Source organism: Harmonia axyridis, chromosome 2 (genome assembly GCF_914767665.1).
Source record: "Harmonia axyridis chromosome 2, icHarAxyr1.1, whole genome shotgun sequence".
Classification (NCBI taxonomy): domain Eukaryota; kingdom Metazoa; phylum Arthropoda; class Insecta; order Coleoptera; family Coccinellidae; genus Harmonia; species Harmonia axyridis.
The window spans coordinates 10110823-10129154 of NC_059502.1; the positions used below are offsets into that span (position 1 = coordinate 10110823).

The 18332-nt window shown below is 36.9% G+C and overlaps 1 protein-coding gene across 1 annotated transcript in view; it reads right to left on the reverse strand.

Annotated features, from left to right (window-relative positions):
* Positions 1-18332, reverse strand: part of LOC123674115 (discoidin domain-containing receptor tyrosine kinase B-like) — a 408546-nt gene that overhangs the window by 124942 nt on the left and 265272 nt on the right. Inside the window, exon 4 of the mRNA XM_045608987.1 lies at positions 5514-5745. Within this exon, the coding sequence (XP_045464943.1) occupies positions 5514-5745 (232 nt within the window). The remainder of the gene's footprint in view (positions 1-5513; positions 5746-18332) is intronic.

Here is an 18332-nt window from a genome sequence, read left to right on the forward strand (position 1 = left end):
CAGTCACATTTATACGAATTTATGTCGACGAATTAAGAGATTTTCACGTGATCTACGACGGATCATATCGAATTGAGAACTATTGGCAGTGCAAATGATTTGAAGTCAGACGATGCTAAAAAAATCTCAATGATACCGAGAGGAAATTCAGGTTACTTGATAAAAAGATAAATCTTATTTTTATTTCAATTCCTTTTTTATATTATCAGAAGATATCAGAAGAATAAAACCATTTTTGAATGTATCATTATCTTATTGCGAGGCATACATTAGTTATACAAAGAGAATCTCTCATATTGATGTGTTTTTTGACAACCAATAGTTGATTATGAAATCAACATCAACAAAGTTTAAGCAGGAGGTTAAACTAGGAAAATATCCCGGCAACGATACTGGAAAACTCTATATGACGTCATGGCACTGCTAAAATCAATAGACTATTGTAAATTGTAATTCTATGCTCACATCGTGATACGCTTAGAATCTAGACTGAATCAAATTCTGAGAATAATACAAACGTTGGATTCAGAGGTGGAACTACGTAAATAACTCTTTTTCGCAAGAACATGACATTAATTTAGGCGTACCTCAGGGACCTCTATTTGTACCCTCTTTTTTTGAAGATTCACCTGTAGATCTGAAGAAGATGTATCTTTTGTTACCGAGCCTCTCAGATTTCATGGATAAATTGAGATTGATCTTCTTCGCTGGTGTTTAGCGCCAAATCATTTGAAGAGCTGTAGATTGATTGTATCAAATGTTTTGCGGATTGGTGACGACAGAATCATGATTTATATCAACACAACTTAATGCATTCACATCTGAAATAGGAATGATGATCTCAAGTTGATTTTACGATATTTGGATAATTTTATAAAGTCTGAACAAGATACAAGATTTCTCGACATTCACATAGATCAAAACTTGAAATGGATTATGTTGCCTAGGCTAGCCTTTGAATAGCTCCTGCAATTCTATTAGCAGAATTAAAATTACGGTTCCTCTACATTTACCGATGACTAAAGCCACAACTCTTATAATATTTTGTTATGTGGAAACTCATATGATGCTTCTAGAGTATATAAATTCCAAAAAATTCTGTGCATGAAATTCAATATTGCACCTCGAACTTGAAGACTCTTCTTTAAGAACCACTTTAGTTTGATTGTGGCGTCAATATTTATTTCTTGGAGTGTTTTATATATTAAGGGGACCAAAAAATATTTAAAAATGATTCTGTCTATTCTGATACACAGAACAACCAAGTATGGAATATCACCCATACATCAAGTATGCAATATCCTAGTTTCAAGGAATTGAAGAAAGTAGTTGAGGATACATTTCTAGAAATGTTATTACTCGATTAGGGACTGTTTTTTTATGAATTTTGTCTTTGTGATAGTTATGGCTTGTCCTATACATTGTGAGATGTCTTACCGGATGAATAAATTATTACTATTGTATTAGTTTACCATGATTATTCCGTCAGAAGTCAGTATAGTCCTTCATAGGTTCTTACTACGTCCAGATTTTTATTGGAAACAATTCTGATAGAAAGATTCGTAGCTCTAGTCACGTCTAGATCGACTCGAATTCAGTGAAAGATCGAAATGTCTCAGATTCTAGTGAGAAATAGATGTAATATCAATTTTGACGGTGAATCGATCTGAATAAGAGATAAGAAATCTGTGGCAAATTCCACTGTTAGCTCGAAATGAAGTGAATGCTTATTACTCGTAAATGTGCTAGCCCGAACGCTACTATAAAACGGGGTTTTCTTATCAACGCTATAGTGCTCTGTGAATTTCCCTTGGGAAATTGAGTCTTGAATATGGCTATATATATATGATACAATTTTATCATTTTCTTTCGAATATGTAACAATATATCAGAAAGTGTATAAATTCTACTATTTTTCGACGTGTACCAATGGAAGGAAGAAATTGTATGATTTCCTTAGAATGTATAATATCCAAATAACCACTTACAGTGGCAATTTGAATACTGGCACTGATTCAATTATCGAAAAAAACAGTTTTAATCGATTCAAAGAATTTTTAATAGGTCAATGTTCCATTGTATAAATATTATTATATGTATTTGTTTGCTTCATGTTTTTCACTGATTTATACAGATCCGGCTCGAAGGACCAAAAAATGTGTGATATTATTTGACAAGTACCAAAATGTTGTTTCTTCTGGCTTGAAATACCAAAACTGTTGCTTCTTGTTCGAGAAAAATAATGTTGATTGTCGATGAAAATCATTATCGTAATTTCATGAAAGAAAATACGATAATGATTTTTACTTCTTGAGGGTATACAAGTATTTAAAATTCGGCACATTGGGGATGGTCCATTCTAACATCGCTTACAGATTGTTCGTAGAGATCACAGTTTATTAGAATTTTGTAGAAACTTCCTATGTAGGAACTTTTTATTTTTCGTTTTTTTTAAGTTTCATTTTCTGGTTCTGCATGAAAATGAAAAATGAAGCAGATTGTTAATAAATATTACCCTAATAGAGAAGAAACTTCGAAAACAGATGTTATGTAAACTATCAATATCAATTTTGGTTATTATTTTTTTAGAAATTCAAAAATAGGAAATTAATTGAATTTTTCAGCGAATTCAACGTCAATGGATTTTCTGAAAAAAAAAACAGGAAGTATCCGTTCCAATCAACAACGAGTGGTTCTGTAAATGGAAGGAAAAATAGAAAGAGATGAATGAGCTGACAAGAAAAATAAACGTAATAGTAGGAAACCCCGAGGATGCAATTTGTAGGAATGGAGCCTCGAGAATTGTTGAAGTGAAGTAAAACATGTTCTCCGGTGCTTAATTTTATGTTCATTAGAATTAAAGTTTACGGATGCCCGGAAATAAACCTCTCAAAATAAGAATAAGATGTGTCATAATGGAACGAAAGTTGGCAGCTTGTCATGGAAAAAAATATAATTTTCGCTAACAAAATTCATTTTGTTCAGTACTGCGAAGTTCGAATTTCAGCATTAAGTATTTCATTCATTTCGAAAATTGGCTGGTGAAAGTATCAAACTCTTCTACTATATAGGTTTTTATATTCATCAGTTGTCATATATTATGTGTACAACTTTGCTTCCGCCATTTCGCAATAGATGACTCTAGCGGTAAGTGGTAGATATCATACAATAAGCTCAAGTATTTGTAAACATAACGCCATCGAAATATTAGTCGATTTGTGTCTGCATCATAAAGTTATTCTCGATTAAACATGTCAGCTTACGAGCCAAATTCTCGTCAATTGCGGGAGGTTTCAATTTTCTGCTTTGATAAGAAAAGAACTCCGGCTGAGGCTGATCGAATGCTCTCAAATACCTATGTAAGGCCGCTGTTAATGAAAGAACGTGCCAAGAGTGGTTCCAACTCTTTGAGAACGTTTATTTTGACGTCGAAGACCAAGAAGAGATAAGGTTTTCGAAGATGCAGAATTGGAGGAATTACTTGATCAAGACTCTGGTGAAATGCAACCAGAATTGACAGAATCATTGAGAGTGACGCAACAAGCCATTTTAAATCGCCTGAAAGTCATGGAAATGATTCAGAAACAAGGAAATTGGATGCCTTACGAGTTGAAGCCGAGAGATGTTGAACGGCGTTCGATTGCTTGTGATCAGCTGCTTGCAAGGCGAAGATGGAAGTGATTTCTGCATCGCATTGTGACTGGAGACAAAAAATGGGTTCGTTGTGATTTCCCAAACGCAGAAAATCTTGAGGATATCCCGGCCATGCTTCCACGTCGACGGCCAAATCGAATATTCACTGTTCCAAGGCCATGCTCAGTATTTGGTGGGACCAGCTCGAAGTAGTGTATCATGAGTTGTTGAAACCGACTGAAATGAAAGTGTAGTGTCCAGCGATGGACAATACTCTGAATCATAAATGTATAACGTCTAACGTCGACTTTCGGAAAAAAAAATGTGGAAGCAAAGTTGTAGGGCCATGTATATTCTTTCAAAAAAATTATATGAATTCGAATTTGAACTAGCAAGCCACTCAGAAAATTGGAGATTGTCATATTCTCGCCTATTCGTGGCGATTTCAGCTCAATGCAGGTGTCCACCAACATGTAAGTTTTTCCGCATAGGTCAGCAGATGGCGCTTGCGTCGGAATTTCGAGATATGCGAACGGGGACTGCCCCGATACTTTACGTTCATATGAAAATTGATGTTTCAAACTTTTACTCAGCCGAAATCTCTCCAGGGTACAAAACACGGAGTGAATCTTCATTATTCTCCCCCCCATATTTATGTATTAAGATAAACGTCCGGCAAGGGAGCATGAAGTTCGCTAAGACGGATTTGATGATCTAGTGTACGTCAGAGTATCTCCAAGTAACAACTCCAACCCTAAGTACCTAATATTCCCATCAGAGGGCTGTCATACCCAACTTTGTTATGATGGAGTTAGTTCTGTCCTTACGGAAGGATTATTTTTCGACTTCGATTTTATTAATGACTGGTGTCTGGAGGGGCATTAGGGAAAATTAATGGGGTTATTAAATAGCCTAAACGGGAAATGGCCAGGAAAAGGGAAGGTTGTTTTCATCAACGCCAACTTGGTACCTATTGAATATCTCCATCGCTCAACGAGACTGCGAAGTATGAATACTTCATGAGATGGGAAAAAGAGTATTATAAGTTCTAACGAGAAATGGTAATTTTCAGTAAAATGATGAAGGTGGAAAAAATTCGTGAAAATTCTATACACTTCATTCTTATACATCTACTCCTTTAGTTACCATGAGAAATTTAGAACGTCCCTGAATGTTTAATATTCGAAAAAATCTATTGGAAAAACAGGGAAGCAATGAGTTTGTTAAGAAAGAAGCTGAATATAGTATATCAGAGCTAAAAAAAAAACAATTATGGATTAAAATGACGTGTAATCAGGTCATAGAGCACTAAACATAGATAGAGGGAGTATACGAAATTTTTACATGTCTCCAACATGGTTAGATAAAGTTGTCGGATTGTGGATAAATTTTCAAATCCACAATTTTACTTTATCATTATGAATGTTTATTATATTGAATGAAATATTATTTGAGTATTATTTGAGTGATTCCCGATTTAATATGCAAATTTGAATATTTGGAGTCCGATATTTTTCCCAATTGTCGAATTTATAATAAGCAGAAAATTTATTATTTTCTGTATCTACCTGCTGAAACCCAAGGTTTGGCAACTTTTGCTCTCCTAGTGTCATCGGTTGTTTCACGTCGTTAAACACGCTTGAAGTTTGTTTTCTGAATTTCTGATATATTTAGGTATTCATTATATACATTTTGAGTTGATATGAAACATTGATTCACTATGGGACATAAGCAGTGCGTTCTTTGTGGAGAAACTCGCGAATTGAGTGAAATATCGTTTCGCTAATATGTTTTCATTCGCGCGCTTCATGTCAAATTTGATGGTTCATGTTGGGGGACAAAATTTGCCTACTGAAAATGACAAACACTCCATTTCTTACCTTTTCTCCTCTAGAATCCTTATAGACAATCCATTGACTAAGAGCAGGCCTCCAATATTCTACCAAGAAAGCTTCAGCGAATTCTTGGCCTTGCCCATTACCAAATCTACCCTGTGTTTCGGTCCAAGTGATCAAGTGGTTTCTGGTCAGATCTACCTCAAGGTACTCTTTGATGTCGCTACTAATCTGAGCTTTTGGACACCAAGCGCCGCCATTTTTCTCTTGTCTTATCCTGAAATAGAAAAGGATCAATTAATCAGATGATCTACAACTATTCAAAAAAGAAAATTTCAGATATTTATTTCATTATAGTGACTCTTTGCAAGCCTGTGGAATGTTGCCTGGTAAGGCGCCACACAGCGCAATACTCAAGATATACAGGGTGGGCAAATAAGCGAGGTGAGCGGCTATATCTCAAGATCCACTCATCGTAGAGACTTGCGGTGAAAGATTTGACCACTAAAGTGTACAAGAAAACACACTGGAAATTGTTTCGAAGTTCATACCTCTACCGCTAGGGGCGTAATAGCTACCGTCGAGTAGAAAAATGAATTTTACTCGAAAATGTTTCATATGAAGTTGAAGAAAAAATAACATCACTGTAATCCTTGTAAAATTCTCTATCTTTTTGAATTATCACTTTCGATTTTACGGCATTTAATGAGAGAAGGGGAAAGAGAGGAATCTGACTGATTGAAATGCCTGTAACTTCAGTTTGGCTCAACATTTCTGAACAAATTAGATCTCGCCTGAAAGATAATATCTTGTTGATTGAGGACGAAATATACTCATTATAAATTTGTTTTGGCTGCTCTCGATAGGGGGCGCTAAGTCAGAAGTTCATTGTTTTGTTCATTTTACTCAGAAATTTCAAATGTAATAATAAATAATAATAATAATAAGAAATTCCATCAAATTTGCATGAAAAAACCAGAAGGTCGCAAAGCAATAGTTTCAGGGGTTCTAAAGTTATGGCCGAAAGAAGGCACAATTTAGTTTTTCAGTGCATCATTTGGAGAATATCTTTTTTCGGCCATAACTCCAAAACGCCTGGAGCTATCACTTTGCGACCACCCTCAGTATCTTAGAAAGTTGAATCAATGTGATAGAAATGCACAAAGAATGCCAAAAGTCAGACGAAGAGCAACTTTACCCCATTAACTGAGGTAAAATTGAGGAATTTATATTTCAAGAATACCTACTGCTGAAAAATACCACAACATTCGCCGAGCCTATATCTTTATACCGAGAAAATCGATCGGATAACGAGACAATGAATTCTTTCAAAAGTCACATCGTCTGGAGCACTTCACATCTAGGCAGCTGCTTCTCGTGGAGCGTTCCATTAAAGTGAAATATCAGCACCAAAATTATGAAAGTATATTTCCCGGAGACGAGCCACAGATGTGCCGAATATTAGTAGGATCAGGTTGTTCGTGTGGAAGACGCCGCCCATGCTGATGCTATTAGAAAGCTTCAGAACCAACCTGAATTTTTCGGGAAAACAGTGACGTGCGTTTATGATGATGGGAGATGTAGGTAGAGGAACTTCATAATCAAGTTGGATTTATGATATGATATTAGATTATTGTAGCATTATTAGGTGTCTTCCTTTTGGGGGAATATACGTCCGGATTTTCTTAGTCCTATACAAATGAAGTTATACACCCCCTGACTTTGTAAATCCATCATTGAAAGACCAGAACTTAAAATGTGCGAATGTCCACAGCTGGCGAATTTATGAAGCATAGTTCTGGGCAATTCTATTCTCATGAAGTGATGGCCATGACTCTCCTAGAAGTAGCTGATTTGCCAGTGATACATGATAATGCATCTTTATCTACTCCTATTGAATAAGATATTCATTATTCAACTGCTTTTGAGCAATTAATAGTATCTATTAACAAACATCGTGAGTTATAATAACTCACTACTATAACTCACTATAATAAATCGGAAAATATGGATCTGTGCTTCTATACTTCTCTGCTTCTATTCGATTGGCCGAAAGGGAACATTCCATTATTGTTATTGAGGAGAGGAATGTCCGAGGGAATGTCACTTTTGACGTTTTCAAATTAAGTTGATATCTAATTATTGTGAATGTTTTGCTGAAAACGATTAATTCAGATAGTGAAGATGAAATATTATATGGGTATACATTTCCAAAAGACAAACAGCAAATGTCAACATACAGAATTACTTGCCCGAAAAAATATAAAGAATTTTGTAGCATCAGTAAGGTCATTAAGTCGTCGTTTACAGGGAATGTTTTTTGGTATATTTTAATGCATTTTTATAGGCAACTATTAAGGATTTTCAATATAGTTCTATGTCTGTACTCTGTACTGGATTCGAGCTGGCCGAAGCTAGTTCGATTGTGAATGGTGACACTAAGTTTCCATCTCTCTTGTAGTCGGGATCGAGCAAATATGTTTATTTCCCGTTCCTTCTGTCTATATTCTAAGTCTGTATTTTTTTCTTAGTACATATTGATATAGTCGTAGATAAAGTATAGTATTCAACTTGCGGTAATGGTCATAACTCACTTGATGAATTACAGCACTCGCCTGCGGCTCGTGCTGCAAACTTCATCTACGTGAGTTATGACCTACATAACCGCTCGTTGAATAATATACTATTCTTCCAAGTTTTGATGGCATTCAATTGAACGTATTATAATTTCATCATTGATGAATGGTATCATTAAATCATTATGTATGGTGTTGTTGGATACATACCATGGCGCATCTAACGGGTGTTTTTTTCGAGGTATATAACTTTAAGTTGGCATTACTGTTCAAGATGGCTACCGATTTAACAGCTGTCAAGTGATTCATTCTCAGTTTGGTTTGGCAAATGAATAGACTCACGCTTCAACAACACTTGCAAATAGTGCAATTTCATTTCGAAAATAATGGTTCTGTGCGGAATACGTATCGCGCACTACGTCCATTTTATTTTGTTTAGCGATGAAGCGCACTTCTGATTGAATGGTTACGTCAACAAACAAAACTGCCGCATTTGGAGTGAAGCTAATCCTCAAGTGTATGTCAAAACACCGTTACATCCAGAAAAACTGACTGTTTGGTGCGCTTTATGGGCTGGTGGAATCATTGGTCCGTACTTCTTCAAAAACGATGATGGCCAGAACGTTACAGTCAATGGTGATCGGTATACAGCCATGATTACTAACTTTTTCATTCCTGAATTGAACAACCATGATGTCCAGGAGCTGTGGTTCCAACAAGACGGCGCAATATGTCACACAGCTCTTGCCACAATCGATTTATTGAAAGACACATTTGGTGACCACCTAATTTCACGTTTTGGACCTGTGAATTGGCCTCCAAGATTTTGTGATTCAACACCGCTAGACTACTTTCTGTGGGGCTATGTAAAGTCATTGGTCTATGCGGATAAGCCACAAACCCTTGACCATTTGGAAGACAACATTCGCCGTGTTATTGCCGTTATACGGCCACGAATGTTGGAAAAAGTCATCGAAAATTGGACGTCCAGATTGGACTACATCGGAGCCAGCCGTGGCGGTCATATACCAGAAATCATATTTAAAATGTAATGTCACAAGATTATCTTGCGGATAAATAAAATTCATGTCAATCGAATAATCCATCGTTGTTTTATTGCAATTTGGTTCTATAACTCTAAAAATAAACAACCTTTACTACTAGATACACAATGAAGTATTCCATCATAGTTATCACATTTGAATACATTTTGACTTCAATATGGTCAGTAGCAATTTGCACATTTCGTTTCAACGATAAAAGTCAGGTTGAATCACTGTCAACCCACATACAACGAACAATCTGATGCAATTTCTGCAGAACGCAAAGCCTTAGCATTCAAGAATCACGTGAAAGAAAAACGAAAAGGTAAATTCGAGGTAGAGAAAAATTCCCCGTGCAAGGGTAGAGATTTTCGCATCAAAGTGTTTCTTCTCCCGCCTACGAAACAATCAATCATCCCGCGCACCATCCCCCGCATATTTCGGGGGTGCCTGCCAATCTTCATTGAGAAACTCATTTTGCAACATTCGAATGAAAAACGCGGGCTGTCGCTTATCCCGAATATTTTACTCGAAAGTAATTACCGATCGGGCTACGTCCTCTGGGGAGATCAATGATATATTGCGGCAATTACACAGAAAGCAATATTTAATGAGTCGTAGCACGCTCTGCATCGATGTTTGATTGAATAACGTCGGGAAGCGGTCTCATGGGCTTGGGTGGTGTAGGTTGGCAGTCCTGCCGGCGTTGTTGCCAAGGGTGTAGAAATGGTGGGGTACTGGGTGTAATTACCCCCCACAATATTTCCAAAATATAAAATTGCAGAATTCTCGCCAAGACGAAGAACCAATAATCATTTTACTTTTCTTCGAAATCCACACGGCAGTAAATAATCGGATCCTTTTACGGTTTATGAGTTTATTATTGCTTTCAAGATGAGTAACGGGTTTTTCACCATAATTTGACCCCCCCTTTTAGTTTGTTACTAAAAGAGGTACAAAAAAATGTTTTCTACAAAAGTTTCACGAAATCGACTAGTGTTTTTGAAATTATTTCACAAAACGAAATATATACAGAGTGGGCAACATAAAGATTGCAACTTCATTTTTTTAAATGGAACACCCTGTATATTTTCTCTATTTGACTAGCTCTTTTTCCCCTGACTTCGAATATATAACATAAGTCTGGTCTATCTCTCTTTTTCTGAGTACCACAGAGTTTCAAATTTCAAGAACCACCTGGCATGCTAATAAATCAGCTTTCAAGTGGAAGGCTGCGATAATTCAAAATGCCCCTTTTTGAGTTATGTCGTTCGTAACGATATATGACATACGTTTTTCACTATGAATTGGATTTGGATGCAACTATATTCTCTCCTTGTAGTTTTCTTATTTTTATTGATCTTCACATAAAGTGGAAATATTTCAAATTTTTCCGCTTGCCAACGACATAACTCAAAGAGGGGCATTTTGGATTATCGCAGCCTTCCAATTGAAAATTGATTACTTAGCTTGCCAGGTGCTTCTTAAAATTTGAAACTCTGTGGTACTCAGAATAAGAGAGATAGGCCAAACATATGTTATATATTCCAAATCAGGGGAAAAAGAGCTAGTCAAATATAAAAAATATACAGGGTGTTCCATTTGAAAGAATGAAGTTGCAATCTTTATGTTGCCCACTCTGTATATATTTTGTTTTGTGAAATCATTTGAAAAAACACTAGTCGATTTCGTGAAACTTTTGTAGAAAACTTTTTTTTGTACCTCTTTCAGTAACGAAGTTAAAGGGGGGAGGTCAAATTATAGTGAAAAACCCGATACTTTTATTGCACTACGAGCACGTCTATGTTCGAGGTTTATTATTTTTCTTTATCTATCAGCTTTGTCGGCCGCTTATTTGCCATCTGTGATTTTTGCATTCGTCATCGGTATCCCGTTGTTTTCTCGGTTTTTTGTATCATTCTCGTCAAAAAATTTTAATACTGTAGTTATCAAAGAACTGAACTGAGTAATTCGCATAGAAAAATTGTGTGGGATGTGTTGTACCATTTTATGTTTCATTCAAATTGCTATTTATTTGTTTATCAGTTTTCAATTGACTATATCTACACGGTGTTCCTAAATTGGAGGTACAAATGAAAATGACAGATTTCTCGGATCATTTGAAAAAAAAGTCCCAAAACATAAGAAACACTTTGTTTTTGAGATACAAAGAACATAGAACCTTCCCGTCACGAGATATTCAATTTGAATTGGCTATATATATTCCAATTTAAATTTTTCATCATGTTATATGCTGATTTTGAATGCAAATCCACAGGGTGATATTTTTCTGGAAGGGTGCCTGATTCTTTCTTTCAGAAGTATTGTTTGGTGAAAAATGTAAAAATAAGCTCTGATCTAGTACTACACTTTTTGGTTTGTTGTAGTTTAATCGTATGTGCTATCGATTTCGAGAAAAAAAATTTCAAACAGCTCTCTAGTCATCCTCAGAAAAATCCAAATTGTTATAAAGATCCAGCTAGTAAGCTGTAATGAATGAATTAGTTATAAGTTTTGGTACTTATTCACCCACTCTGTAGCAAAGATTAATACAGATTTGATAAATATAAGCATCACTAAAAAGTACGACACACTAGAAAGACCCTGTATCTCGAAAACAAATCGTTTTGCGGCTCATATTCATGCAACTTTTTATTCTTAAAATTACCCAAGGAATCTCTCATTTTCCTCCGTAACCCTAATTTAGGAACATCCAGTATGAGATAAGAAAAACCGAATTGGTAATAAAAAAAATTATTTCGAGTAATTTGATTCAAACTTCTTTATCAAACTTCTCTTTCTCACATTACAGACATGAGTAAACGTTGTCGTTAAAATTTTTTTCTTCGATTATGCCCCTAAGAAAACAAAAGATCTACGCCCTTGGTTGTTGCCGCGGTATCGATGCAACTATTTTGTTACGTCAGATGCCAGATGGGCACTTGTTCCGATTTGATTTGATTGAAATCGGCGGATGATGCGTAGAGAGCGGTGTATTATGTTAATTCGATTGGAGGCAAGAGTGGAGCATGTGGGTATTACAATGATCGGAAGTTGTTGCGTGTTGTACCGGTATGAACGTTATGTTTGAGTGGGGTGGGGGAAAGGGTTGATGTCGAGGAGTTTTGACCTAATTTCGTTGTGGGGATGTGGTTTTCTTTAATGATTCCAGTGGAATAATTGGGAACTTTATATATTACAGATAAATAAGGTGTTGGACAGAACGTTGAGCAGGTTGGTGGGTCTTCTGCTACCTATTGAGACCCAGAGATTTGACTTAGGCCTCAAGACCTCAAAACTGGACTTCAAAAGAATGCTTCAAAGAAAGAAATTTGGCTCTCATGAAGAAATTATTGCCGAGATTTTACATATAACGTTCAAGTATGTCTTGACTACTTTCGCAACACGGGGTCGAGCATTTTCATGCTGTAAAATCACTTTATCATGTCTCTCGTTGTACTGCGGCCGTTTGCCTCTCAATGCTCGACTCAAACGCATTAATTGCGTTCGATGACGATCGCTTGTGATTGTTTCAGTCGGTTTTAACAACTCATAATACACTACGCCGAGCTGGTCTAACCAAATACTGAGCATGACCTTGGAACCGTGATAATTCGGTTTGGCCGTCGACGTGGAAGCATGACCGGGATGTCCCCATACTTCTCTGCGCTTGGGATTATAGTAATGAATCCATTTTTCGTCACCAGTCACAATGTGATGCAGAAATCCCTTCCGTCTTTGCCTTGCATGCAGCTGTTCACTAGCAAACAAACGTCGTTCAACATCTCTCGAGTTAAACACGTACGGCACTCAATTTCCTTGTTTCTGAATCATTCCCATGACTTTCAGGCGTTTTTAAATGGCTTGTTGCATCTCTCAATGATACTGCCAATTCTTGTTGCGTTTTAACGAGTCTTGATCAAGTAATGCCGCCAATTCTGCATCTTCAAAAACCTTCACTCTTCCACCGCCATGCTGGTCTTCGATGTCAAAATCACCGTTCTTGAAGCGTTGAAACCACTTTCGGGACGTTCTTTCACTAATAGCGACCTCACCATAGGTATTTGAGAGCATTCGATGAGGCTCAGTTGTTTTATATTAAAGCAGAAAATTAAAACCTCCAGCAAATGACGAGAATTTGGCTCGTAAGCTGATATGTTCAACCGAGAAAAACTTCCTGATGCAGACACAAATTGACTAATATTTCGATGGCGTTATGTTTACCTAAGATTATTGTATGACATCTACGATCTTTTTATTTCGACCACCACTTGCATCTATTGCAAAACGACGGGAGCAAAGTTGTAGAAAGCAAATACTAATTGTACAGACAAAAATAGTAAGGAACACAGCTCCAGTGATTCTTTAGTTGAACAATAATTTTTAATTCAAATGAAACACTTTGTTGAACATTTGTTCGACGAGATTTCGATAATGTTAAGAGATAAACTAAATAATTTTGAAATACTGAACTGGCTAAAATTCAACATAAAGAGCCACTTCCTGTACTTTTGGTCTAATGCTTCAAGTTCTGAAAATCAGTTCGATTGATTGTGAAAGTACTAGTTCGAAATTTGCAACTAATTCAAAGTCCTATCCAAATTCGAACAAAAGGTGTAACTGGATCGATGGGCCCAGTTGGTTGCAACCACCGCCTCTCGTCCCTTCTTCTGGTATTGCATTTACCGCCCCAATCGCCCGCATTTCCCTCATCCATGTGGGAATACGTATACGGGTATGCCTAGGTGCCATACGTCATTCGATTTCTGCACAAGTTAGGTCCGACATTCGCGAGCCATTCATGTTGTCATACTGAACATATTGCATATTCTCGTACCGCTGATTGCTTTCCTGTCTGTCAGCAGTTAATTTATTTGGCTCCATCGATTTGTCTGGTCAGCGACAAATAAAACAATTAGCCATATCTTGATACACATTGTTAAATCGAATAGAACCGATGGCATAATGAATGAATGCTTGATTAGAGGTCAGTCACACAAGCCGAAATGTTGACACACGAAGGACAAAGCGTTAAACGGATTCTACATGTATTGAATAAATAAAAAGAAGGAACCTATTGAATGAGAGACCACCCATTCATTCGTTGGGATTGGAAGTCCCTCTAATCAACTAGTATAGCCCAAAAAGAGCGCCAACGTTGATTCAGTCGTCATTTAAACTAATGCGTTTTGGATAGTCTATCGTCTATCTGATGCAGATAAAGTTGTAACAATTGCTAGAAGAACTCTACCTTGTAGGCAAAAGCCTGAATATTTTGATTTTTTCATAACCATACTGACTGACATGAAAATACACCAAGAAGGCGTTGGAATTTTTGACCAACCTTGGCAGAAATTTTTATCTTTTGTTAAAGGTTTTCATCAATTAGAATTTCATTTGAAAACTCTTTAAGTTTTTGTAAGTTACAATAGAAATAAAGGGTGTTTTTTTTTCGAGGTATATAACTTTAAGTTGGTATAACTGTTCAAGCGACCGATTTAACAGCTATCAAGTGATTTATCCTCAGTTTGGTTTGGCAATTCATCATGAATAGACTCAAGCCTGAACAACGCTTACGAATAGTGCTATTTAATTTGGAAAATAATGGTTCTGTGCGGAATACGTATCGTGCACTACGTCCATTTTATTTTGTTTAGCGATGCAGCGCACTTCTGGTTGAATGGCTACGTCAACAAACAAAACTGCCGCATTTGGAGTGAAGCTAATCTTCAAGTGTATGTCGAAACACCGTTACATGCAGAAAAACTGACTGTTAGGTGCGCTTTATGGGCTGGTGGAATCATTGGTCCGTACTTCTTCAAAAACGATGATGGCCAGAACGTTACAGTCAATGGTGATCGGTATAGAGCAATGATTACTAACTTTTTCATTCCTGAATTGAACAACCATGGAGCTGTGGTTCCAACAAGACGGCGCAACATGTCACACAGCTCGTGCCACAATCGATTTATTGAAAGACAGGTTTGGTGACCATCTAATTTCACGTTTTGGACCTGTGAATTGGCCTCCAAGATCTTGTCATTCAACACCGCTAGACTACTTTCTGTGGGGCTATGTAAAGTCATTGGTCTATGCGGATAAGCCACAAACCCTTGACCATTTGGAAGACAACATTCGCCGTGTTATTGCCGATATACGGCCACAAATGTTGGAAAAAGTCATCGAAAATTGGTCGTCCAGATTGGACTACATCCGAGCCAGCCGTGGCGGTCATATGCCAGAAATCATATTTAAAATGTAATGCCACAAGATTATCTTGCGGATAAATAAAATTCATGTCAATCGAATAATCCATCATTGTTTTATTGCAATTCAAATTTCTAATGAAGCTCTAAAAAAACACCCTTTAATTGATTCTTCAGTAAGTCCTGCGTTGAAGTCGACTATAATTTGAAATAGGTTTGCGCCAGCTCTTGGAGAAATAAAGAAGATTCAGTAAAGTTACCCTTTACAAGAATTTTCATTGAATGTTGATCGTTAATTGATCTGCCTAAGAGATAAGGAAACATCTTAGATCTCTCCACTATAAAATTGTCCATATTTTCTTAATTATTCCTTATAATCAAAATCCCATAACACCAATTTCATTAATTTCAACTTAAACCGAAAAATCAACACACCTAACCTATAAATCAACATCGTTCGCACGCCAATGGTCACTTGCTTCGCGGAATCCCCCGTAACTTCCTTTGTTACGAACAGTTACTCATAATATTGATTCAATGGAACTTTTCTTCTCCGGAGTCGAGCTTCAGAAGTGTGTGTGGTCCGACTGGAGATTTAGGAGAGGATGAGCGGAGTTACTTTGAAAAATTCTTTGAGTTCAGTGGAAATAGTTTACTTTGGGAAATTCGATCTTGGGAATTTCGTTAATAGCTGTTGAAACAGTCCCTCGGCTCTGAGGATGGGAAAAAGACGGGGAATTGAAGAACGAGTTCTGCGACGAATTCTGGCCTTGTTTGAGAGAAAGAAATAAAAGGGAACAATCATGTTGCAGTTAATGGTTTGTTATTGGTAGGAAAAACACTGAAATTTTATAGGATGTTTTATTATTTGTTCTTGTTTGTTAGAATACTTCGATTCGTTTGAAAAATGTAATGAATAACGGTACGTTATAACGGTTTTTTTTTCGAGATATATAACTTTAAGTTGGCATTACTGTTCAAGATGGCGACCGATTTAACAGCTGTCAAGTGATTTATTCTCAGTTTGGTTTGGCAATTCATCATGAATAGACTCACGCCTGAACAACGCTTGCAAATAGTGCAATTCTATTTCGAAAATAATGGTTCTGTGCGGAATACGTATCGCGCACTACGTCCATTTTATTTGTTTAGCGATGAAGCGCACTTTTGGTTGAATGGCTACGTCAATAAACAAAACTGCCGCATTTGGAGTGAAGCTAATCATCAAGTGTATGTCGAAACACCGTTACATCCAGAAAAACTGACTGTTTGGTGCGCTTTATGGGCTGGTGGAATCATTGGTCCGTACTTCTTCAAAAACGATGATGGCCAGAACGTTACAGTCAATGGTGATCGGTATAGAGCCATGATTACTAACTTTTTCATTCCTGAATTGAACAACCATGATGTCCAGGAGCTGTGGTTCTAACAAGACGGCGCAACATGTCACTCAGCTCGTGCCACAATCGATTTATTGAAAGACACGTTTTGGTGACCGCCTAATTTCACGTTTTGGACCTGTGAATTGGTCTCCAAGATCTTGTGATTTAACACCGCTAGACTACTTTCTGTGGGGCTATGTAAAGTCATTGGTCTATGCGGATAAGCCACAAACCCTTGACCATTTGGAAGACAACATTCGCCGTGTTATTGCCGATATACGGCCACAAATGTTAGAAAAAGTCATTGAAAATTGGACGTCCAGATTGGACTACATCCGAGCCAGCCGTGGCGGTCATATGCCAGAAATCATATTCAAAATATAATGCCACAAGATTATCTTACGGATGAATAAAATTCATGTCAATCGAATAATCCATCGTTGTTTTATTGCAATTTAAATTTCTATAGCTCTAAAAAAAAAACACCTTTTAGTTGGGCAATTACTCCATTATTTCATGAATTATAGGTTATAATCTGAAATTAATAATTTTCTCGCGGCTGCCATTTCTTCTGGACATGAGCTACGCACTTGAAACATCACTATGTTTTAGATCAGATTTCGATCTCTGAAAAACGTTTTCATTTGAGGGGTCTGCGACAAATATCTCAGGAGATATAACGATTCTGTTATTAGAATTTTCGACAGAAAAATCGCCTTCCATTTTCATCAGACAGTGCTGACATCTACGCGTCATATTTGTACGACTGTTCTTAACGGCTCAGAAATCGCCAATTTTCCGTCTCTTTTCTGAAACGTCTCCACTGAATTACCTGTGACTGCAGCCTGAACCGATAGACGATGAATAGGAGATTGGAAGTCTTGGACGGAAATGCATTAAGTCCCTCTGTGGATAAGAGGAATGCATCAAAAGAACCGAGTGCTTGGAAATAAACCTCTGAAATCTGCCACTTGGAGCGACTAATGGGCTTTTAGAGGGAGTTTTTCACAGAAAGCTACAAAGAACCTCTTCATCGGGTTCAGATTACGGAATTTCTATGACTAAATCTCGCCCGATTTTTGATATTTTCGACGAAACGTTCGATGTGTTGAATTATTTCCTCATGGAGAAATCATTCTCGATTTCAACTGTAACGATCTGATAAGGAAACATTTTTTCATACTAGCGTTTCGAAAGTATTACTTTCCACACCCATTGACGTTTGGAAAGTAGTAGTTTTTCAAATTCGTGCGGAAAAAAGCCTTGCTATGCTTTTTCCGCAGCGGAAAGTGAATAGTAAAGGTTTTTTTGGACAAAATTTTTGGACTCGCTTACGCTCGTCCTGGAATTTTGTCTATTCGTCCAAAAAAACCCTATTTTCCGGACTTGTTACGTAAATTACTATTTCCGCATTCGACAGCAGTCTCTTATGGAAAAGTATCACTTTCCACACTTGGAATATAACTAGGAAAATAACTATTGTTTATTAATTCTTCGATTAATGAGCATTCTCGTTAGTTTCAAGAATTTTGTTTTATTATCGATTTGTAGATCACTTCAATTTCTTTCTCCTACTTCGATGATATAAAGGAAAAAGTTGTTGAAAATCTTTTCAAGCTATTAAGTATTAACAGCAAAAGATTCAACTTCAAATACA